Below are 27,070 nucleotides of genomic sequence, written 5' to 3' on the forward strand. Positions count from 1 at the left end.
GTAATGCGTTGGCAAATAGAGTGAAATGGAAAAAGGTCACAACATTCATATTTTCTATAAAGAGTACTGTGCTGGAAATATAATATGCTTCCCAAACACCAATGCTGTGGTCCTGTACATAGTACATTGTAATTTCAGGAGTGTATAATTCACAGTTTCTTGAGGAACAATGTAAAAGCCGAGTTGAAACAATGCATCCAAATTCCGACATGTGTAAATGTTGTTTGTTGTGATTGTTTGAATGTTTTTACTGACAAATGTGTCAATGTACTAAATGAAAAGTCACTGAGATAGTAAACGGAAGAAAGATCACAAAAAGTGCATCAAAGACTCGGAAAGCTATAAAAGTAATGCATGATTAATGTTATGTATTAGAATCAATAAAGTGAAGAAGAATTGTGTAACTTTTGTTTTTTAATAAATTTTTCCTTCAAAATTATTTTCCTCTTACATTTAAGCTAAATACTGAACAAAATATGCATCTTAGGAACTGTAATTTCCTTATCCAGTCCCGTAAATTAAATGAAGAGTTTGAATTTCCGCCTAATTTGAGAGTTCGAGTCACTAGGATCGCCACATGCAAGATGTCTCCATGTGGTACAGTGCTAATGCGACATAGTTATTTCAATGCCTTTTTGGTCGCTGCATGCATCTGCGTTCTTTGCTGAGCACTTTCTATAGGCCATGCATGGAATTAACGTTGATTGAGCGCTTTGAATCACTTCGAATAGATCGAATACGTGGAAAGGATTCGCTTGTGGAGATTCTTATATGCACGTTTGAAAATGACTGCCCACGATCAAATTAGGGCAATGTTGGATCAGTTGATGGGCACAGGAAGAAATGGTGAGTTTACTTTAGTGACACAATGTACACGCTTAATAATAATAATTTAAGACTTCATTTTATTTTTTAGACTATGTTTTTTCTAATCTACCAACAAAATGGCGTCAAGTACTGACGTATTACGAAAAATGTAACACATTTGTAGTAATGAATCATGTACAGGTAGTAACATTTCTTAGTGTTGTTAAAGTTGAATTTAACTAGAGTTTTGTTTTGTGTTAATGTAGTGTTGAATTGCTAGTACTTTCAAAATTTTCTCATAAATTAATAACAGTGCATTTCAGATTGATTCTAAATTTCCTATTTAATTTGGACAAACTAAATTTTAAATTTGAATTGAAGTAAAATATAGAGAATTTAAGGGAGTTATAAATGAGTTTTTTTATTTCTGCGTATGAGTGAATAAAATTTAACATGCATGTGTATAAGAGGAATTTTTGTGTAAATTTGGATCTAAAGCCACGTCCCTGGTTTCATTCTAGGGGGGCTTCCGGGCTTTAGACAAGTATTGAGAGTTAATGCCGGCTGAGAGCAGTTCACGTGTGTATTAATCTGTGGTATTTTTCCTTCTTTTCCAACTGTACTTTGGCTGACTGTAGACTCTTGTTACCTATGGAAATTTAAATATAGACAAACTGTAGTTAATATTAATCCGCAGCATATATATTCCATATTGTAGAAAAGTACAGGAATTTTTTGTAGGATTCTGAGAGCTGTTAATGGATAGGCTTATAAAAGACAGGCTCTACTTCTTACTTGCCTTTCTGACTGAGCAACAAAGAGTTCACTACGTCCCGTGTCGACGAGGAATAGTATAGGTCTGATTGCAATGTGTTCATAGGTGAAAACAACCGCTTCCAAGTCAAGTTTTCCGACCCGAAGGTGTGCAAGAGTTTCCTGCTTAGCTGCTGTCCCCATGAAATTCTGTCTTCAACGGTAGGTAACAAACTATACGTTAATATATTTTACTAATGTTGAATCAGAGGGGTAATCAAATATCTGTAATATCATTGCAGTCACAATGGTCATCCTGAGTACCTGAAACATACATTAATATAGCATACTGTTTGATTCATATGTAGATGATAGATTTTTCCAATTTATTGAATAAAAATATGATTTTAAAATGCGGTATTTATTTTAATGGTAGGTCTAAATAACAAAAAAAATAATTTAATCTTGGTAGACGAATGTGATTATTTTGGTGTTAGTACTTTTTTTTCTCCTAGATTGTAAGATTTAATATAGGCTATACCTTGATCTGCATTGAAACTGTGACCTCTGAATCCGTAATAGAATTAATGTTGATTAAGTCGATAAATTATTTAAAATTTGGCATGTTGGTTATCCCTCAGATTTCAAATCCTGTGATTATAATCGACTTTGTATTTGCTATTAAAAGATGAATGAAATCTCATGAAAATCTCTTTAAGATTGTAGATTTAATTTGAATCTTGCAGCATTGAGAAGACCGTAATGAAAGTAATTTAATTCTCATTTTCTTTATAAAAATAAACAGCACGTTTTGATAAAATAATAATGTAAAAGTTTGCATATTTCTTTAAAATGTGCTGACCTTACATTTTGTGTTTTATTGTAATTCAAAAGCCATAATATTTGTAACTGCATTCTGTGTCCGAACGTATTTCTCTGGTCTTTTCCAGAGTGATTGAACATTCCTGAAATAACTTTTCGTGAAGAGTGTAATTAAAAAAAATAATGGAATCGTTATGCCTATACCATATGACTGCATTAAATTGTGTTTATTTATTTTTAAATTAACATAATATTTTACTTGTATTAGGCTACATTTTTATTGTTTTTGAGTGTACTGCATATGTAAATATATGGTATTTACTATAAACACTAAAATCTCTGTTAAAACATAAATTTATATTCTACTTTTTCTACTTTCATCCTAAGCATTTCATTTCATGACTAAATTACGGGAATGTTCTAAATTGAAGTAAAGTTTTTTGTATCTTTATTAATTTAATGAATTCTGTTCATAGTTTTGGTAATTGAACAGTGTGAGTGTATTTACATAATATTATATGAACAGTCTTAACGAGACCTTTCATTCCTCTAATTATTTTTCCTTTAGGATGTGTTCATCTACTTGATATATTTATGTATTTCTTTTAGGCCTTGATATCTCAAAACCAGACATGTCATGTGAAAGACATTAATGCAACAAACTGTAGTTCTTTCCAGAATTTGACATCATAAAGTGAGGAAATAAGAGTGAGTTTGAATTTGAGGGTTAGAATTTCTGTAAGTACATCTATTGTAATCATTGGTTTATAATACTCTAGGTTCATCTAGAAGGTACGGTATAGTATGTAAAGCATTGTTACCCGTGTTCAATTAATACTCCAGAGTTGGTAAGTAGGTGGTAATTCTTGTAAGGTGACAAAATCATGTGGACATTATATTTTTCAATTAAGCAGCACCTTAAATATGGGGATCTATGTTTTACTTGCATGTAGGGTATAATTATTGAGGCTACTCATGAAGTGTTATTAACTGAAAGAGTTGACACATGAACAACCATTATTCTTAATTTAATTTAATCTAATGACATTAGTTATCTCTGGTGCATTTTAAATTGTATTCTCCATAGACAAATGATTGATAAGTATTGTTTCAGTATAATAGGAATGATGACACATTAATATTGATTTATTTTTATTTTCCGTAAAGTGTGAGTTATACGTATCTAATTGTTTGAATAATAAAGAAAATTCCAAAAATATTGAAAGATTGGGGTTTACTGAACAATAATTTTAAAAAATCCCCCAGAAATTAAATGGTATTATGAAGAATGTAGTAAGTTTTTCAGACACTATTCAAACCTTGGAAGATTAGCCAGTATTCAACATATTTCTAGTAAAACTGTGTCACTTGAAAGTGTTCTCTGAGATAAGTCCGAAAATATATTTTACATTCTGTTGGAGATCACAGGAAGGCACTTTCAATTTGATTTTGGAATGCATATTCCAGGAAAACAGGAGACGTTGGCTTTAGAGGTGATGTTGGAGGTTTTGTAGAGCAAATACCAACATTGAATATCTCCCCTTGGAGTAAGGTTCTGAGGTACCTACGTTGTTTCCTAGTCACTCCAGTAAAATCCAAGTTTCAGTCACTATTCTTCCAAACCAATTGGAGATCCATGACACAATATGTGATGTTACACATGATGACAATACTTGAAATTATGAAAGAATTTGGGGACTCATGCCCCGACACCCCTACTATCCCCACTTTTCATTCTCCCTCCCTACATCACTTCACTACACTTTCTTCCTCAGATATTTTCCTCTATTTCACCTTCTACCTACTTTATTCTACAAATACTTCATCTTAAATTGGAATACATGACTTAACCTTTGAATACACTGGGATTTGATCCTAGGACTTCTCGTTCAGTGAACTACCATCATAGCCATTATGCTACGAATTCGTTGAATAAACCCTTAAAAATTATACTTGGATACAATTAACGTGAAATACTTCCAAAGGCATTAAATATATTTATAAGTTCATTATTATATAAGAACTGAGTTCATTAGTTTGCTATTATAACCAGATGTGCCTACTGTCCTATTAAAAGGACAGTGGTCAGTGTTTCAAATTATCCTCTCTACAGTTAACCATTTGCTTTTTCACAGGTGTCACTATTACTGGCCTTAATTAGAGGCTTGCTAGGTGTGGTAAGACTGGTAATGAGAGTTCTGGTCACTGTTGAGTTTTAGATGTGGTCGTGAGAGTTGTTCGTTTATTTCAGCTATGGCATCCAAGACTCAAATCGGATATGAAAGTTAAATATTGTTACAGTACGAAATTATTTTACAAATTGTAGATCAAATGACTCCTAATAAACATAAATATAAAGTGAAACCACAATGCGTTCGAAATATCTATTCATTGCGACATTACAATGACGGAAACTTACGTGTCCTTTTAGAAGGACAGTAGGCATATTCCCATATATTTTGAAATTGTTTCTTTTTTTTTTTTTTTTTTTTTTTTTTTTTTTTTTTTTTTTTTTTTTTTTCAAATTCTAGTTGATTTTCCGTGCATGAAATGCTATCTATGTTTGAAAATTATGCTACGAGCGAAATTTCATCTCAAATACAGATATATCGCTACAATGCAGTCTACAACTGCCACTGAAGACATAACAGACGAGGATTCAGGGGACAAACGTGATATAACACCTACTAATCTATCTGGTTCACAGCTTGCAGCAGGAGCAGAAATATTTCAGAATAGCCTTCTTGAAGATTAGGGGGAGGGTTTAGGAATGGGATGACAAATTTGTTGCATGTGAAGACAGATGCAAAGTCATAGCAATGTTTCTGCGAACACAGCAAGATCTGAATACTTTCAAGGGAAAAATTATTCTGGGGCCGGGTATCGATCCCGGGATCTTTGGCTTAGTACATCATCTCTCTGCCGACTGAGCTACCCAGGAACTACACCCGATACCATCTCAACTTTTCCCTTTATTTCCACATACCTCAAGTAGGCTGACAAGATGCCTGAAAGCCAACTTTGAGAGCACACAAACTCTGTATGACTTGAATTGTGGTTTTCTGTTTACTACCTTAGTGACATATATATATATATATATATATATATATATATATATATATATAATGCAAATTAGCTTTCAGTGCACTTGCACTTCTCTAGAAAATCATGCTAAATCACCTTACAGATGAAGAAAAATACATTCTACCCCATTCGCGGGTTTGGTAAATGCGAAATTTTCAAGTCACTAATAATAATTGTGACGGAAGTGCCAGGTGATAATGGCTATCATGTGAATACGTCTGGTGTTTCAGTTTTCAGCAATCCCGTGCACTTTCTCATACACTGTGAGGCCTTTTTCATGGAGACCATTGACTTAAGATTCTTGTGTGATGACATAATGACATTACGCAGCATTTCCCTAAAGGGACAAGATCCCAGAACATGAGCAAGGGTTTCTGGCTCGCTGAGGCAACACCTACAGTGGTATTTGTCCTGGTATCTGCCTTGTGTTGTTCTGACTGCTCACACATTAGTTTGTATTTTAATAGCCTCCTGCCATGCTGTTCCACTCAAACCGTTAGGATTGACAATCCAATGATTGGCTGGTGTATATTGCCTGTAAAGTATTACATCTTTTATGTGGAATTGTGCACCATTTCTCGAACTCTCGATTTCTTAGTTCTTCTATAACTTTCTTTGTTGTAAAGGGAGCTTTTGTGCTTGGTATGATGTTTAGATGTTGCAAACAGTTTTCTGTCTTGCTCTCCAGGTCTCTCGTGTAATTGATGTGGTTGCCTGCTAGCTGAAATAATAAAAAAAAAAAAAAAACCAGTAAAATGATGCAGAGTTCAGTTTATAATTTTCTGAACTGGAAATAATAAACTACAAGTTAAAATTGTAAGCAAATTCTGTACACAACTTATTATAATTAACTATAGTACATTTCTAGTATTTCTTTTATTTTATATACATTAAAAATTATTAATAATAATTTATTTTATTTTATTAAGATCGGCCAAAAAATAGTATGCAATATGTGTGTTAAGTGCATAACAGAATCTCGGAAATAGAGAAGACAACTGACAATTCAGGATACGCATTTTGCACAGAGGAGCCACACAAGTGTACTCCTGAATCAGTTTATATACTAGTTTCATTATTATGAATTGCGTTTAATTTTCCTGGCAGTGTTTAGTTATTCTTATAATAAATAAATTTGAGTGATGTTTTATGTGCTCAGTAGCATGTGATAATTAATATGTAGTAATATCAACATTTGTGTGTGGCATTATTAAAAATGGAGTAATTGACATCTTGGTTTGATTCATGTAGTATCAATTCGTGCTACTTTCATTGTTTGTGCCTAAGGTGTTTTATAACAGGATATGAACCAGCAGATACATTTGAACTATAATTTGTACGCCTTGCATTAAAGTCCTGTTGAGCAAACTGAACATATTGATTGAACACACAAATAATGGTTGAGTATCAGATCTCGCACAATTTGGAAGCTGTGTGCAATAACTGGCATGTTTTTTCTGTAAATGAATGAATCTATAAATATTTCATTGTATGCTAATGCAAAATAAACAGAAACTTGTAAGTACATTTAAATGACATGTTGAGTGCTCTAGTAAGCCGATGTATAAATACAGAGTGGTCCAAAAATCTCAATCCATTTCCATTAAATAGGCAATATTTTCTTTTTATTTCACTTTAATCAAGACATATGCTTACTATTGAAGAACAAATAACAGTTGTTTCCGCATGATTACGATTATTAAGCTATGAACAAGTGCGTCAGGAGTGTGAACGAAAATTTTATAAACCAGCACCTATTAGAGCCAATATTTGGATGTTAGTGAACAAATTCAAAAGAACAGGAATTTTTCTTGATGAAAAGCATTCCGGCACACCACAGAATAGGAGATGATCAAATTTATAATGTAATTGTTAGTGCTCATGCCTTCATTATAATTTTCTTTATAGTGATACCAATTATAATTGGAGTTTTGGTAATTGATTGAATTAACTCTTTTTGTGTATATACATTTATTTATGAATAGTTGATTCGTTTTTGTTGATTATAAGATTAAATTACCTTAGGGATAACAGCATAATCTTTTTTGACAGTTCTTATTGGTAAATGGGTTATTGATAACTGTGGAATATGGGCCAATGAGCAACCTAATGCTACTTACGAATAGCAAAGGGATACATCCAGAATTACTAGTCCATACATCATGTTTCAAGAATCCACAGTCATTTGAGTCACATAGTTGAACATGCTTAAACAATTCCTAGAACCACAGATTACTCAGGATGGTGTTTTACACTCTGTTGTCTTTCAGCAAGATGGTGCTCCATCTCACTTTGCTATGGTTTTGTGTGCATATCGTAATCAAATCTTTCCTGATCAATGGATCGGCAGAGCTGTGCCAAGACTATGGGTGCCACATTCACAGACTTAACCATTGCTTAATTTTTTTACTTGGGGTTTTATTAAGTCGTGTACAAGACAATGATATTCGTGACCTTCCTTATTTATGGCAACCCATTTACGAAGCAGTAGCAGTTATTACACTATGCAAGCTTTGTAATGCTTTTAGAGCGATAGTGCAACTCTCGGAGCAGTGCTTCGAAATGGAAGGGAGGCAGATTGAACTGTACTGAATATTGTATATAATCTTTTGACAAATAACTTTGTAACAGTCATTAATGTTGGACTATGTTTTCAACAAAATGGAAAGAGACTTTTGGACCACCTGGTATATAAATTACACAATGTACATCAAAAGCTTATTATAAACAGAATTTTATCTGCCCTGCATAGTAGTATTAATGATGCATGAATTTTTGGTCAAGGTGAAATAGGCCTACTTGCCTTTTACGACAACATTCGTAAAAATACGATTATATTCCATGGACAAAAAAAATAAAATGTAGTAAAAAGTAATATTTTATGTGAACCAAATAAAGTTTAAACATACATTACTGTAGGTAGTTCGCCCAAATATGTAATTAAGCAATAAAAATATGTACCGTTATCTTACTGAATAATTAATACTTCATATTATGTATGTGTCATGTGTACAATATATTTGTAAAATGATTCCATCTCTATCATTGGTTCATAAATAAACACAACGCAAATCAGACATAAAATCTTATTACTATATAATGGCATTAAATTTAACTACATTCATTGTTAGTTTCGACAGAATATCAAGTTTTCTGTGCGTAAGAGTCTGTTTTAATCATACCTTATCATGTGTTTGTGCCCAGTCCTCGATTTACTCAGGATCTTCTGTGTATTGTAAAATTTAACAAAAAAAAAAGCTGCCCTAAATAATGGTTCAAATAGATCGGCCTACTAATCAATTCATAAAGAATAATCATTAAAACCAATTGTGTGACAATTTGAATGGAAAAAGAAAACATTAAGATAAATGATACGAAAACATAGGAAATCATTTACAATAAAAGTTTGTTGGGTACAAATGATTACTAATTATAGCTAAGGATGATTTTAATACATGAGACCCTATGGCATCAATCGTTGCATCAGAAATTTTAAATTGTTTAAGTTGATTTAAAGTTTCTTGTGGGATCGTGCCATGGGCATCGAACATGGGCCCAAAAACTGTCCAATGTGGTGTGGTATTGGTATTGTGCTCCAAGATGCTGACAACAAGGCTCATATGTGACTTGTTTTTCACGACACACCTCTTGTTGCTCCTGCATCTGAAGGAACTACACTTCCCAATGATGGAAGAACTATTGAAATCGATTAAATAGTTTCCTAAGATTGCTTCATACAAACAAACACTCTCTCTTTATAATAATATTTAATATATTATAAACACACGAATATTAATTCGAATGTTGTCCAAGACGCTTTAAATTAGTGCAGAGTCATTTGTTTTATCTTTATTACTCGTATAATCTGAGGTGGCAATGACATAAAAGCATTGTTATTTTAAAACTAATGTATCTCGTTAAATATCAGTCCTATCAAAATTTTGCATGGAATAAAACTTATCGAAAATCATTTTTAAAGAAAGTTTTGCTATCTAACATTTTTCATGAAAATCGATAATAAGGGTGATATTTCGATTTAATTCAGGCCCCTCTTATAACCCCCTTCTTTTAAATAAAGTATTTTGAATGCCATATAACCTAATATCTAAGTTACGAGCTTAATTTATATTCTAATTTTCATATAAATCGGTTCAGCCATTATTGAATGAAAAGATAATAAACATCCAGACAGACAAACAACAATTTCAAAAACTCGATTTTTGGTCTCAGGATAGTTAATTATACATGTTAACATCATTTATTCTTGAAAAATCGAAGAGTACTAGAAAAATTTCGGTTACAGATTTTAGTATATATTAACTTAATATTTTGGACTATAGGAAGTGTTTCAATACCCAATTACGAAAACTTCCGTGTTTTTTCGACAATTTGAAAGTTGGTAATTTTGAAATTGATTGGCCAGATACTGGACTTTTCACAATTTTTGGTTATGGTATGTGCTTTGGTTGAGATTTTATAGTGGTTTATGTTGTTTTTAAGTGCAAATGACATTTATTATTCATTTGTAGCACTACATGACTAGGTAAATGAAAAACTTTTACTTATTGTCATCTAAACATTTACAAGAATTAAATGGAATTTTCAGGTAGTTTTAAGGTATCTGTAACTCGTAGACAATTTTACTTATAAATAATATTGAGGACATTAACTATATCAGATTAACCCAAACATTGACATTGCTCTCCAGATGTTCTTGTGTATGCCAGTGTCAAATGCTTAGCAGAAATGCTTCCTTCTCGTGACTGAAAAGAGTAAATAAATTCTCTGCAAACATGACTGAGGATCGTCTCAATTCACTAGCTATCATCTCCATAGAGGGCAACATTTTGAAGAAAATGTACTTGTCCACAATCATTGATCAGTTTGCTCAGCATGAGGCAAGGCGAATATATTTGAAAGCTGAAACTGTATATTCAATTCTCTCCTTAAAATAAATGCAGAATTCATGTTGATGTAAAATACATCTTTCCCCACACTCAGTATGGTCATCTGTTTCAGAATTTGTGGTGAAACAAAAAATGGCAGAATTTCAAATATTTACAGTAACAACACTATGATCCAGAGTCGAATGCTAATGTTATTAGTAGTTAGGCCGTGAACTGATGTAATTGTGTGACCTTGCCCAATGATGCCACCTCCTCTCATGGGCGAATTTGCATATAAAATTAGCCATGCTGCATATCCTCTCAGTAATATCTTGGCATCAAGAGCAGTTACAGACCTACCACTCATTTGATTTGTCATCGCGAGTACTACAGTATTAAAATTATAATAGACACACATGATACACTTTGAAGAATTACACTGAAAAATGTTTTGTGAGCTGGGAGTAATAATTTCGGAATGTCAGCTTATATGAAAAGAAAATATATTGCACGTCCCGTTAAATATGGTATGGAGTGCAAGAGAGCAAATTATATCATTGTCAACTGCACAAGATTAGATTTTTACAAAATATAAACATATTTAATAATATTGTTTGAAATAGGATATTTTTGACTTGTGAATATAATTTTGAAACTTGTTTTATTATATTATGGTATTTCATGTGTTAACTCTTTCTTGGGGAAATGTAGTACAGCAGCACAAGTAACAATGTGCATGAAAGGGTGTATAACAGGATTTAAAAAGTTATCCCATATAATTACGTAGTTTGCTGTCAGTTTGGTAGGGAATTGTGTGTTGCATCTCAATCATCATCATATCCTTCATGGATTTTTGTTTCTCTGTATTCATGTGTGTCAGTTTTAAAATACAGTAATTGACTGATGGAGAGAGAAAATATTTTCAGAACTACTATTTTCGTATACTAAAATCTTTTGTATTGAAAATGTTCCAGGAGAGATGTGTGTAACTTCTTATTTTTATATAATTTAGTATGTTTGTCAGTTTCTGAAAGACACGATCACATATAAGCAATGTGAAATGTATTCCTATATGATTTATTGATGTTTCGTTGAGTTACAGACGTGACATGAATAAACAATGCCATGAACAAAAACTGTGTGAAATTAAGCTTCAAAAAGGAATATAACACTCATACAGTCTATGAAGAAAAATAACATTTTATTAGTAAATTAAGTTGTAGATTGGTTCTTATGATCGAAATTCTTAAAATGTTTACATCGGCAGTAAATTAGACGTATAAGAAATTGGTACGAAGAGATTCAACAAAAAGTGGAGTCTGCCATCAGCAATCCAGTTTTATCACTGTTCATCTCATATAGTATATAGAATATTCATTTAAATTAATAAATATATGAAATAATGGATAATAAATTAAATTAATGAATAATGAAGGAATCTACAAAATGAATAATAAGCATGATGTTTGGCCTACTTACCAAATTTAAATATATTGCTCAAAGTGACCACCCCATATTCAAAACGTTTCTTACACCTTCAAATAAAGGACTGTACTCGATTGTTATTAACCCTGTTTCTTGTTTACACCAGTCCTTTTTTATTACTCACACATCACTTAGACCTCTGCTTATGGAGTTTACAATTGTACAGTTGTGAAGGAACTTGTGTAATTTTGTTTAAAAAGTTGCTCCAATTTCTTGTAACCTTTCTTTCTCCCTAAATGTCCCACAGTAAAAATTTTCGGTGCTACAGTGAAAGCCATTTGACTTGCTTCATTTGCCAAACATTATGGGCCAATTGCAGAGACGATGGGTAATTTAAGTCTTAGACACTTTTAACTAAACTACATCTAAGTTACATACAAATTTCCATCGCTTATACAATGTTCAACCGGTGTTTAGCAAGACATCATTTAAGTTGCGACATCAGCTGGGAAGAGGAAATATGCAGTATCTGCATTTAGATTCTTTTCAGATCAACAATGAAAATTCTTCATTAACGCAAGCACCAAATGTAAATCAGCTGACTTATGGAACAGACACCATGGCTAAACGAGTAGGTAACTTCTCAATGGAAGAAGAGATTATGTTGTTATTGGACATAGTGGGAAGTTATGATGTTGAGAGCAAAGCGTACAACAGTGATACTTTCGAAAAGAAGAAGACAGTGTTGTGAAAAATAATTGTTTTCAATAACAATTTTCCCCAGTACCACCAAGTGATACCAAGGCGTTACTGGGTAAGTTAAAGTAATCTTGCTATTTTATTCACAAGAATAACAATTACGTCATTCAGTGTAATGTATATAAATGCGGAAAATTGACTTGAGTGAATAGGTGCTAAATGATGTCAGACGTTGCAGTGTGATAAGTAATGGACAATCTCTCTTGTTATGCTCAAGTAAATGTCTGATATCGTGCAAGAAGTCTCTTGTAGTTTCCTTTAAGCAGTGAAAGCGTTATTTAAATTTTGCTTCTCTGTCTATTTCAAAATGACTACTCTGATTAAGCAGAAGATTGCGACATAGAGGAAGTGTCGAACTAGTAATAAATATCTTCAGAACCAAATCAACTAGGGTTGCCAGATTGTACGTTTTTCCTGTATTCTTACGTTTTTTATCTTAAAATACAGCTTTCATAATTTGAGTATTATCTATGTTTTTTCTCCACAATATAATTATTTATTTTGAACATGGAGTCTATTGATCTATATTCAGAGATTTATTTTTTATAATATTGTGTGTGTTTGTACCACTTAAAGAAATTGTTATAGAAACCGTATCTAGTGGCTTGTTAAGTATAGTAATGACCTTACATCGTACACCTTACTATAAATTTTATTAATTTTTATGCTACTAAATTCGTAGGAAGTTGGCATTCTTATTTTTTGTTACAGTCTTCCTTTTCTTTCTAAACAAATCTGGCAAACCTAGTCTCAACACACCTATATAATTAAAGTGTTCCATCAAAATTATACTGATACGCTCATGTCTTGTATGCGATTGAGGTTAAACAGTGTCCTCGGCATTGTTTAAACATAGACTGCTAAACCGGTTTTAGACGTGTCTACTATTAAACATTGTCTTCGCAATGTGACAGCCATACTTAAGCATTGTTTAATCTTAAACAATGTCTTAATACTGTTTCTGCAATCGGCCCTAACACTCGCTCACAAATGCAACAATGAACATAACATACGACCGATACATCTGACCTGGGCTGTTGACTACAGGGGAATTCCCTCTCATACCTTCACACAACTTTAGTGACCTTGTGTGCATGGCTGGGAAACTTCACTGCTTGTTGGATCGCACAGTATTTAGAAACCTATTGTGGGCAGTTACTGAAATAGTGAGAAATTAATGTAGGGGATTCTCTGAGATTTGAGCAACGGTTATAGAGATTGTAAAATTAAAATTTGAATCTGGTTAGTGTTGTTGAAAAAGAAATGGTATAATTTAGAGCAGTAGTTGGGAACCTATGGATGTGAGCTACTTAATAAAATTGCTAGTGACATAAGATCTACTGCAAAATATGAGGCACTAGAAATGGATCACTTGCAGTGCACTTTAAGAAAAGATCATGATTGTCCTAAGGGTACGTGCAAGACGGGGCCTGATTGGTAGTTGGTAGCCTGACTGGTTACCTAGTCAGAAGGAATGCCCGAATGTTAAGCAATGGAGACAGCAATAGCTTAGAGCAGTGTTATTCAGTCTTTTTTGCTAGCGTACCTCAAAATATATTTGTACCCTTAAACTGCATTGCAATTATATGAGAATTAACAAACGACTATGACCAATGTTGTACTAAAAAGAAATTATTATTAGTATTATTATTATTATTATTATTATTATTATTATTATTATTATTATTATTACAGTAATTGTTTTAATAATAATGATTTATGTAAAATGTTATTCAAGTAAAGTAAAACAGAAGTTATTACAAAAGAAACTATAATATAATGCAATAATTATCAATAAGTATAATAAAACATATGTATCAGTATTTTTACATACCGTACATAATCAGTGGAATGCGTACCCCTTGAGACAACACTGCGTACCATATAGATTGAATACCATTAGCTTAGAGTATATTGAATAAACAGTGTCATGGGTCTGTTGATGTTGCGGTTTTTTATTGAAGCATTATAAGTAGGGATCCTATTTTATAATGAATAAAAATCTTAAATTACGGTTTACAATTTTGGTAAAGTCTGGTGTTATTTTGCAAAAAAAAAAAAAAATAAATAAAATAAAAAAAAGGTATATTCTGTTTTATTTCACACGTCAAAAATGTCACTTTCTGACTTTCATCGTGCAAAATACAGCACTGAATATTCGCACAAAGACTAGAGGTCTTTATTATCAAAGACATTTTAAGGATTTTTGTACATTTTAACAATACTTCAGTTTTCCTCCAGTACTTGTGTGTAGAGAAATTTGTGTAAGTCTCCTATTCTGTGCGTGAATAACGTAAACTAATATGCACTGCAAAACATTCAGGCTATTTCTACTATATATTTAAAAATATAGTTACTCAGAGTACCTTTTGAATATTAGAGTGAAAATTCTTTAAATTAGGTCCGAATGTTAGGTTCAAAATTCTGTACATAAATATCACTGCATAGTCCTACAATTAAGAAGAGATCAATGGAGTCTACTATTAATGAAGCCAAGAATCGATTCCGATTCACATGATCAGACAACAATAATAACTTTCAAGAAAATTCTACTACCTAATTAAAATGTAGTTGTAAATTCAGCTAACTGCAATCACTGCCATGTCTGCCAACAATATAGCATGCAGGGAACTTAGCTTTGCTAAAGGTTGTTGTGTTAATTCATGCACATATTTGTTAACTTTTGGACACCTCAAATTAAAATTTCTTTAAAAAATTGAAATCTCTTTAAACATATTAATTACGAATAAATTCGTGCTGAAAACAAAAATTTCGCGTTATTTCGAGAGTTTAAACTTACAATATTTTGACCTGGAAGGGCTTGAAACATACATTTTTGCTTCTCTCAGCTGAAAACCCGTATTTTGCAAATCCGTGGTTTGTGAAAACTAGGTGTGTCTAGTGATATGATATTCCTGTTAATAAAGATGCATTTACTGTAATGACATGCCCACAAAGAAGTGTTGACATCTCTCCTGTGACTACATATAAATTTATATGTAACAGTATAGAATTAATTCTTAAACAGTCATTGTAAAGAGCGTGAATTTACTGTATTTTGTCATAAAATTTTCACTTAAAAAGGGGGGGGGGGCAAATTTCTAATGTTCAATTCACCAAATCTAGTATTCAGACTGTGTATTAAATCGAAAGGCTGCTGTTCATAGGTAATAAGATATAAAAACATTTTAAATTTTACATTAATGTTTATTCTTTATTTTACTTAATGTTTACTATCTTATTTTCTTAGCTCCTTACGTTTATTTTCTTCTTTAATTCACTTATCCTGCCATCCCTTCTTACCTCCTTCCTTAATTCCTTTCAGTAGTCTCTCCCTTCATCATTCCCCTTTTCCTACTTTTTTATCTTTCACCCTTAATTACATTCCACTAAAATGTATCATGTTACTCTAAATAAAATCAATAACATTTCATGTCTTCATAAACTGAGAATGGGATCTGATCATACAATGTTTGAATAGTACTTCCATGTATGCAACATATCAGTAAAGCAGTGTGTAAATGTAACAAAATTCAAATGAAATGTTGATGTTCTGTACACAGTAGAATTATAACACTTCAGAAGCACACTGTAATATATTCTCTTTAAACCAAAAATGAAGCTTATATGAGTATTTCTTTGTGCTCCATTTTATTTAATTTTCTTTTGTACCCAGATTTTCTGTCTCTGTAATTTTCTTTATATGTTAAATACAGTGAAACCTCTCCTTACGGACACCCCCAAGATACGGACACTCCTCATATACTCATGCCCCAACTGAAATAATATAGAAATAATGATAAATTTAACTCTCGTTTATGGACATTCTCAAACACGGACTGTTTCACAGTCTTAAAGCTTGCTTTACCTCCTGACTGCGGACAGAACTTGGATTTCAAGATCTAATGTGGTACAAAAATGGAAAATTTAGTTTTGAGAACTGTACAGAAATTCCTTAACATGAAAGAAGACAATAAGGGTCTCGTAGGTTACCAATAGCCCAGCCAGCTATCCCTTGTTAGCTGGAAGTGGGTGGATAAACAAAATCATAAAATTTAACTTGTTTGATGGGTCCAAGGTTTCTGCGACAGTGAAATTGTATTCGATAAGGCTAGTAGGATTATTCTCTTCATTTTAATCAGTTCTGTTTCGAGACGCATGGCACCTGAACATAAAGGTTAAATTGAAAACTATAAATTACAGTATTGCATAACTGTAGACCTAGAATAAAATTGCATGGCACAGTACTATATTTTCCTTTTTCGATCATATCTACTGTAGTTCAGAGTTGCAAAGATTTTACTGTAGTACAGTAGATTGTATTTAGAATTAATCTACAGTAATACATTTACGGTCTTACTAATAAAAACTCTATATATAGACGTTTAACTGCCTTATACTTACACAATGAGTAGCTCGTTTATAAATCATGTGTAAATTCCTTACTAATAATCACTACATTCGTCGTGTATAACAGTATAACTCTTACACAGCTACATCATAGTTTTGTCATTACTTTATTAGGATAGGTAATAGAATATCCGAGGTTCTCTATTGCATACGGTAGAGCACTCTAGTGTGGCGTGTTAAGTATCTGTAGTACAACTGGCTCTGATCGATTACCACACTATATTTTGGACAAAGAGTACAAGCTAAAGCAATATTATTCTAATTATTCTGTGCTCTTTGGTGTGTTCTTCTGTGGTTACAAGGCAACCATCATCATAAAATGACAGTCGACACTAACAGCTGTTAGAGGGGTGGCCATTTTTTCTCTATATATAACGCTTAAACAAGGGGTTTCGTGTATATAACTACTGCAAAGGAATTCCCATTGTATAGTTACAGATTGTTTATACATCCATCGCTTATGCATGGTTTATTAGTAAAGTTTTCTGTCTCAACTCTGCATAAGAGTTGCATAAAAACTATACACGGTTTATTAGTAAGACTGTTAATTTAAAGTGTAAAGGGATATATAATGCATATTATAAATCAACTATTAGATTGAGGAGCCTCCCTCCCAATAAAGGACACCTCCCAGATGCAGACAGATTGTTACATCCCTTCGATGTCTGTAAATGAGAGGTTTCACTGAACAGTGAAATGCCAGTCTAACGAACTTGAGGGGGTAGGCCTACAGTAATTATTTTCATTATAGTGAAATTTCGTTAAACCGAAAATTGATTAAATTTGCCTACAAATTGTCCCCCATATTATAGAATAACAGATACTGTACCTGGGTTAGGTTATACTGTATATCCATACTATATTGCAACTTCAATAAGAATCGGTACCATAATGATAATTACTGCATATTCGACAACTGAATAATTATTCTTGTATATTTTACAATGTTTTTCATTCATCATGGCCTTGTTAGGACCAAAAATTAAGTTCTACAGAGCAGAAAATACGTTGAACAGAGTTATTTATATAGGTTAGGTGTTGTTACATTTACAGCCATCTTGTTGAATCGATTTTTCTAAATATTACGATCCACGAGATTGGGTTCTGAATCAATCACTCGAAATTTTATCTTTGAGATTGATATAGTAATATGTATTATTTTAACAGTTTGAGTTCTTTCTTTGAGGTCCAATGGCATCAGATTCAATGCTTTTCTCAACTTTCACTCTGTCTTTGAGAAATGTTGAAAGTGTTGATGTACTTATGGCATATTTTCTTGCAACTTCGCTTTTCTTCTTTCCTCTCTCTACTTCTTCAATGATTTTTCTCTTCTCGTCTAGCGAAAACTGCTTTGTTTTTTTTTTCTGCCATACCTGCTTCTTTACTTCTTCCTTAAACAACATTTAGGAACAAACTGCCTTTAATTTTATTAAACCATTTCATTTTAATATAAATTCAAACCACAACATCGCATCTATGGAAGTGCGTTCAGAAAATTCACTGAAACCATGGGTGACCCAATGCCTAGCGATGACTCGTTTATTTTATGTTCTTTCGAATTTATTTTAAGTAATTTTTAACTGCTTATTAGACCAAATTACGTTAAAATAACATTTTTTTCAGCAGGCTGAATTATTATGTTAAACCGAACAGTTTGTTACTTATGCATCTTTAAACTGAGCACTTTTAATATGTAAATTAATAGTAAAATGGCTGGGTCTAAAAAATTATTTCGTTATTCTGAAAAATTCATAATTGCGGTGTTTGTAATAGCAGCATTTTACTGTACTATGAAACATCTAGTTCATGTCTATTGGTATAGAAATCATTTTTATATACATTGTAAGAGTAAACCTAACTCAGGTCTTGGGTCGAAATATTTCTTTTCTGAATTTTAGAATTCACTGGTGCTATTTAATACAGAAATTCCTTACAAACATTTTATTTTATTCATACTATTCTTCATTGAGGTTGAAATCTACTTCAGTTTGTACTTTTAAAAGATATGTGTTGAATTGGGAACTTGTTGAAGGGGATTTGATGTCTTTGAGTTGCAATACCAGTGTCAAAGGGGAGGGGGAAATATCCTCATTGAAAACTTGCCAAGATCTACGTCCTGTAAGTAACCAAAGTCGTATGCATGATGCTCACCAGTAATCTCCTCTGAGGGAGCAAAGCAATTCTGTGAGTATGAACGAAGCTGACTTGCCCGGGACATCTGCGCGGTGTGTACCCGTTCTGCAATTTTTAAAAAGAGATCTCAAAACAATCTAGATGTATACAATTCGTGTTGAGACTCACATATTTCAACTGGTCTCTTTCACCCTTAGGGAGATAAAGTTATGCTATTTGACACACACACCCATGCGGATAGTTTAGATGGGATTTTGTCACCATTACATCATTCGGCGACACCATTCAAGCTGAGAGTCTGTAAGTTGTGAAACCTAAGCAATGAGAGGAAGACATTTTAAGTTACAGTAATTGATAAAGACGTCAGAAATATTCAGTGGAATGTGTAACTGAAATTTTGTTGCTTGTTTAATATATGCAAGTGTGCGTGCACAAACATGCATGCTCTCTCTCTCTCTCCCTCCCCCTCTCCCCCTTCCTCCCTCTCCCCTCTCTTACATACGCAAATTAAAATTTTGTGTAAGGAATGATTGTATATTGATTGAACATTGAGGCTTATAACATGGCAATGTGTGTTGTTGCTACCAATATTTGATCATATTGTTACACTAGTTAATAATTAACTTTGGCACCTATGAGTTCTAGTTAAACATTTATGTCATTCATTTGGTATGTTGAGTAAAATACAAATAATCAATGTTACATGATTAGGGGCCTAGTTTCCTGGTGAAATAAGACTTAATTTCTGTGCTATACGTGCTTATAATCTGGTGTGTATTCTGTGAAATAAATAGTAATTTTAACGCATTTTTTTCATGATCAAGTTTTATTTATGATGCCTATTTGTTTAAAATTTTACACACTCAAAAACACAATGCAACACTCTCAGCAATCTAATACATCCTTAAAACACACTAGCATAGTTTCAACATTATCTGCGTGGAGGCTTGTGTGACAGTCCGTATTTTGATGTATGTAGGTTGTAAAATGTGAATGAATGTCAAACACAGAGAAAGCCAAAAGATATGAATGCCTCCAAGCAACAGAAAAATTAACTATCATAGTTGCCTGCGTTATACAAGCATTTCTAATTGGATGTTTTAAACAGAGCATCTAGGAAGGGGACGAAAAAGAGAAAGGAGGGCTAGAACTGCACTGAATTACGTTTTCTTGGGATATATTTTGTAATTTTATGAAACAGGGGTCTTATTTCGTGGCAGCCGACATATTTCGCACAAACCAACAAATTTCTGCTTTATTTTGCTTGGTTATGATCAGACAGCGCATTTGTGTTCCCAAATGTACAGCAGATAGAGTAGTTTCTTCTGGTACGTTATTACGTCACATGGATTCATAAGTAGGGTAGAATTGCAAACAGGTATGCATAGATTATGAATCATAGTACAATACAGATGCTTCATCATCAAAGATGTTTATGTAAAACACCAAGTTACAACTGCAATGTGATCTGATTCTTATACTGAGTAAGTTGAATTTTCATTCAGACTTTTGTGTTAATATTATTTTAATTTATCAGTATGTTATGTTGTGTTTAATTTTGATCTGTATTTTAAAAATAATTTTCTAAGTGGACTTGTTTCTGAACAGAAGTTTGTCTCGTTTCAATGTCGCTAGAGTCCAAATTAAACTTCATTTGTAAAATATACAATACTTACTTCTTCTTTATTTTCTTTCTTTCAAAAGAATACCTTCAGCAAGATCTACATTACAGTTGGTTATATTCAAATTTCGGAAGAACTATTTCAGCATAAGAAATGGAAACATACTGTGTTTTATGTGAAATGATGATCTGTGCTGTGATGTAATGTATTATAAATATTCCCCTGTAATGTCATGTGCTGTAGAAAGAATGTTCTCTCAGTTTAAACAAATTTTATGTGACGTTCATAAAGGATTTGCATTTCTTGAACTCAGAATGTATGTTTTAGTTTACTGCAACGCGTATAGATTTTGATAAATGAATTATTTGTATATATATTGTGTAAAATATAAATGTTAATTTATATATTGGTTTTTGTTATTATAATTGTGTCCCTGTAACGTCATGTAACGTAGGAAGAACATTTCCTTAGCTTAAATAAATTTTTTACAGACAATTATAGTAAAAGATATGAATTTCATAATCTCAGAATATATGTTTTGTTCACCTTAATGGAACTAATTTTGTTACATGAATTAATTGCATATATCGTATATAGAATATATCGTCGTTACTGCAATAACTCCAATGTGACATTTATCGATTTCCAGATTTTTGCTCTATTAAATAACTTAAATAGTGATACAGCAAATAATAAAATCTCCTATATGTAATTATATTTCTTTCTTTCGAAAATGTAAGAATTCACAATTCCCTATATACAACTGCCATAGGATGAATAAATGTGTTTTTTCCGCCTACTGATAAATTGTGTATTTTGCACATAGGAGTTATTGCAGGAACGACGACAATATACAGTTAAAGTGTATTATGTTTACTATTATGTTGTATAATATATATTGTGTATACTAGTTCAGTATTATTATCTAATTGTAGCACTAATATTTTGTAGAGCGCTAGTTTCGAAGTTTTAGTGCGTTTATGTGGTTAAAACGTAGTCGGACAGACCATTTCAAATTAGTAGCAATCCCATTTACAGTTGTCATGAACCATTATTATTATGTACTGAACTATATCTTTTGTAGCATCCTGACGTAAGCATTTAGTGTCAGAATGTGAACTCTGAATGGCCAGGATGTACTAACTGATAACTTCTCTAACTTGTTTGGGAACAAAAATGCGCCACCAGGTTATGTTACATGTAAATGCCTAAAAGGTGGGATGCCACTAAAACTGATATTTAGAATGATATCACGTTTACTTTTACCAGAAAATCAGGTCTCTACATGGTATGCTCATGTATTACAAATTGTACATAAAAGTGCTACTAAGTGAACATTTGATGTTGGTAAATGTAAATGTTTTAAGACATTATGTTCATGACTTTTATATTATTATGTTTGCAAGTAACAGTGACATCTCTTTTAATTTTCCATGTTTCATAATCAGGGATTGAATATAAAACCTCTCAAAAGACAGTGTCTCGTAGTCTTAAGTTCATTCCTGTATAAGGATAGCTAGTATACTCTATTATTGAAATTTGGAAAAATACTTCGTTTCATCTTCTCAACTTGAACAATATTTTTAAAATTATGTTCAGAAGTCCATTACTTCCTCAAGTATTACAGTACATACCCAAAAAAAATACATATTTTATTATTATTATTATTATTATTATTATTATTATTATTATTCAATTTACATAATAAAATGAAGTTTATTCAAATCAAAATGTATGAAATTATGACAATCCCAACATTATTGTATGGATCAAAGACCATGACTTTGAAGAAATATTATATACAGAAAATATAGTTTTCAGGAATAAAATGTCTAAGAGGACTTGGAGGCTACAGATGCTAGACAAATAAATGAGGACATAAGGAAATAATTAGCAATAGACGAATGAAATGCAAAAATCGAGCAATATAGAACACAGGAATACAACATGTAGTAACAATGAACAACAGTTTACCGAGGACATTTCTACACTATGTACCAGTTATTGGCAGGAGACATTTAGGAAGAAATTGAAAAGATGGCCAAATCAATAAATTATACTGGAATAAAGATATTAGCTTTTTTCTGTTACAAGGAACCAAATCACTGAAATTCGATGTATTTTTGTATGCTGAACATGAAAATGGTAATAAAATTGTCAGATGTGATCTTATTTTCTCGTAATTTTGAAACATAATCATGAGAATTAATTTATTCTTTCCTAAATCTATAATATTAGACTGAGTTTACTTTAATCAAAGACGTATTCTTTTAGCTTGTCTGCTGTTGTGGACCTAGGAGGCAGCAGTAGTCTGCTAGCACTCCATTTACCTTGGTTAAAATTGCCACATATATTATTTCACAGATGGAGTTGCAACTCAATTCAAGAACAGATTCATTTTGGGGGATTTGTTTTTTACATGAGCTAGATTATGGTTGTACAGCAGACAGAAGCTATTTTTGCACCTTGCATGGGAAAGACCAACATAACATTGATGGTGAAGTAAATGGAATATTATTAAGAGCAGAGCTGCAGAAGAAAATAACTGAACACTGCAATGAAATGCAGCAATGAAATTGACTCCATCAGTAAACTTTCTTTATATCCATGAGATAAATACAGCCAAATTAAAATCACATTGGGAGAAATGTAACAATGTCCACAGTACCAGAAATATTAATTTTGCTGTGCCTAAAAACAATATGTTGCTTTTTAGAGAATTCCTGCTTTTCTCTGAAAAAGAGTGATGACAAAGCAGTACTTTTTTTTATCAATATGAATCTAATTATATTCGTGGGCATACTGAAGAAATGATTTCAGAAGATACTTATGTTCTGACAAAATTTTCTTCTCACAGACAAGATTCTTTCTTCAGGTAGGTCCTGTTTATGCAATGTTTGGATGGAAGATGATGAATATAAAGTTAATGGAACTAAGTGTATAGACAAATCCCCTCCTTTCTCTTTTATGGTCTTTTTTTTTTTTTGTTTTGTTTTGTTTTTTGTTTTTTGTTTTTTTTTTTTTTTTCACTCAATATGTTTATTATGCTTTGTCCAATGAGGCAGTCCCGTCATTGGGAAAGCTGTTTATAAAAATTAAACAATACTGTAAACCTATTAAAAAGGCAGTGAATGATATTCCTGTGATTTCGAAAACGGACATAACCAGTACCATTCCAAAACCATGAGTGGTCGGAACAAAATGTGTGTGTTATTTTGTTTCAGTTGATATTAAGGAATCTTAACATGAACTTTCATACATATTCAAGTATTATAGTAATGTAAATGTTTGATTATTCAAATCTCCAAATACAGACACTTCAATAAAAGGTTGGACATTTTTCCTCCCATAATATGATTCTAAAATAATTACGATTTTAGTTCTCCATTGTTAAAACATGGAAACAAAAATTTGACAGTAATGTGTATTTGAAGTTTAAATATATATGTATTTGTAATAAAATTTTCAATTTTTCTTCCGGCCACATACAGAGCAGATATGACTTCATTACTTTGCCTGTTTGATCCATGTCTTTTTCAGTTCTTTCCATAACACAGGAAATGTTTTCTCTCCCTTTATTCTTCTGATGTCGAAAGTCAATTTGAACCATAGTATGAGTGTTACTAAAGGGTATTATGGTGTATAAACAACGTAATTGTAATGTGTGTGTTCTTAATATATTTTTTGTAAAGAAAAAAGACAAATGTCTTCCTTCTGTAACGGATTAAATACAATAGCTTGACCCACTACAAAGCAAACTTTGTCTTTTATTTGTATTTGAAGTGGTGAATGGCAGATTAAGAACTGAAATGCATCTGATCTGCCATGACGAGATTATAAATAAATGGGTAGTCACATATAGGCCTACATACAACATCACAAAATGTTATGAATTTAACATAAAACCAAGACAAAAACCAGTATTCATTCGGAGAATTTTCATATCCAACTGAACCAGCAATCTTTATAAACAACAGTAACCCTGCAAGATCATAAATCTCCCTCGACCACTCCTGTTTAAGGGATGGTCGCATTGACTTTCACACTGCAGACTGCCCACCACTCTTTTTGAAATGAATAACACTAGACATGGATGTATTTTGAAATTCAGACCACAGTGACAATTTTTATTATTACATTTTTAATTATGATTTTCCATCCAACTTTTACTGTAATGAGACTTGAAAGCAATTCTTTAGTCCTTCCAATTAGTTGCTAGCCAAGAGAAAGCAAGTCCAGTGGTGAGATTGCCACCACAGTTAGATACAGTAGCGTGCAAATTAATCCGAACAACGTAATTACTTATGCAAAAACACTCAAACGGGATAAAAAAAAGGATCTAAGACATACCTCAGTAATCTATGTGGCCTCCCTTGTTCCTAATAACAGCTCTGAGACGATTTGGCATGGATTCCACTAATTTCCCACAAATATTCTTCATTTCTTCATTGCGAAACCATACACCAATGAGGGCAGAAATCATCATCTCCTTTGTAGAACAATCCGTTTTTTGCATTCTTCTTTTGCAAATTGACCACAAGTTCTCAATGGGGTTGATGTCGGGTGAGTTGCCTGGCTAGGGGAGTACCTGAATATTCTTCTTGTTGAAGAATTCTGTAGTTTTCGAGACTTATGGCATGGTGCCAGGTCTTGTTGGAATACACCTCTGCCATCCGGAAATGATTTTTGCAGCTGGTGTACGATTCTGGTTTCCAGTAAGTGAATATATTTGTCAGAATTCATCATTCCCTTGATAGGTATTAATGCTCCAGGCTCTTCATGTGTGAAACAACCCCAAAACATTACTTTAGGGAGGTATTTGGGTGCTTGTTGGAGATGAGCTGCTGTTACTTTTTTGGATCCTTTCCATACGTAAGAAACACGGTGGCCGTGGACCTCGAAATGAGACTCATCGGGAAAAAGTACATATTTCCAGTCATTCACTGTCCAATGTTGATGTAATTTTGCCCACATTAAGCGTTTTTTGCACATAACAGGGGTTAGCAGTTGCTTCTTAATAGGCTTACGAGCCCTTCGTCCAGCTTCCAAAAGCCTACGCCGCACTGTTGTGACGTGAATATTCGCCCCAGTGGTAGCCATTAACTCGCGGATTAAGTCGACACCAGTTAGTCTAGGTTTTAATTTACTTTTCCTGACAATTAAACGATCATCTGGAGGTGAAGTCTTCCTTTTCCGGCCACAATTTCCTTTTTTCTGGGGTGTGATGGATCCAGTCTCCCTATATCGTTTTATGATCAAATAAACAGTAGCCAAACCGATGTGACATTCTGTAGCAATTTGCCTCTGTGTCATAGAAGAATGCTCCGCTAATGTTATAATTTTAGACTGTTTTCGTGGAGTTTTATCCATTTGTGAAAACGACAGAATGTACACAGGATTGCAGTATTAAGTCTTCAACACAACTGAAATGCTTATAAGTACAAAACGACAGGCAAAATGTCACATATTATAAAAAAAAAATGACAGACCTTCAACAATGGAATTACACGTACTACAGATGTCACAGATGTCAATTAAAGCGGTATGAGCAGCTGTGAGGCCAACAATGACAGAAAATGTAAAAATTTGTCGTGTTCGGATTAATTTGCACGCTATTGTATATTACTGCAGGGCTGGGCACCAAGAGCAAATTCTACTATCTCATGGGGAGCCATATCGTTAAGGTAGCAAAACCTCGTATCTCAAAAACCTACAAACTAATATCCACAACTTTGATTCAATCTGTGTAACACCAGTATGGTTTAATGTCTATAAATAAATAATTTAAGACCTCTTAATTTAACCCAGGTTTAATTGGAGGAACTTGTTCCCCTTTAATAGTTTTAATAGGTTTTCACCTGTTAAACAATTCTATTATCTTCCATTAATAAATTCAGTAATGGAAAAACAGAAAAGGGCGGCATATTATAATGCAGTAAATTGAATGTTGAGATACGAGTTATGGAATCTTAAAATTGGAGCAAAGAGCGGAGATACGAGTTTTAACACCTTAAGTACAAACATTGCAAGATACAATATAAGATTTTGATACTTCTACATTGTGATGCTATCATTCAATATATTGAGGTATGGGTTCTTGCGTCTTGTGCTGCACGTGTTGTTTAATATAACGAAACTCACAGCTCGAAATCGTCAATTTTTGAGATACGAGATTTTCCTATCTTAACAATAATATGACTTCTCTTCAACCCCCTTTCTCCCCTGCCAAACACTGTGCAGCATTGATGCCGTGATGGATGAATATTAAGTGTCCTCGTTTAGAGTTTGGATTCACTCCCTGTGCCCAGCCCTGTAATACTGTTTGCAGATGTAATATTATTAGAAGATTCTGAAGATGGCCCCCCAACT

At 32.8% G+C, this 27,070-nt stretch overlaps 1 protein-coding gene across 6 annotated transcripts in view; it reads left to right on the top strand.

Annotated features, from left to right (window-relative positions):
* The first annotated feature begins 691 nt into the window (after window positions 1–691).
* Window positions 692–27,070, top strand: part of LOC138710468 (putative RNA-binding protein Luc7-like 2) — a 57,464-nt gene continuing 31,085 nt past the window's right edge. For 3 of the 6 annotated variants that reach the window (XM_069841387.1, XM_069841383.1, XM_069841384.1), the window contains exons 1-2: window positions 692–846; window positions 1,688–1,782. In XM_069841387.1, coding sequence (XP_069697488.1) covers window positions 786–846; window positions 1,688–1,782 — 156 coding nt within the window. In that variant the 5' untranslated portion in view covers window positions 692–785. Of the gene's footprint in view, window positions 847–1,328; window positions 1,387–1,687; window positions 1,783–19,276; window positions 19,380–27,070 lie in introns of those variants that run through there. The other 3 variants (XM_069841385.1, XM_069841386.1, XM_069841388.1) reach the window with 3 other exon arrangements.

This window comes from Periplaneta americana, chromosome 12 (genome assembly GCF_040183065.1).
Source record: "Periplaneta americana isolate PAMFEO1 chromosome 12, P.americana_PAMFEO1_priV1, whole genome shotgun sequence".
In the NCBI taxonomy this organism is placed as follows: Eukaryota; Metazoa; Arthropoda; class Insecta; order Blattodea; family Blattidae; genus Periplaneta; species Periplaneta americana.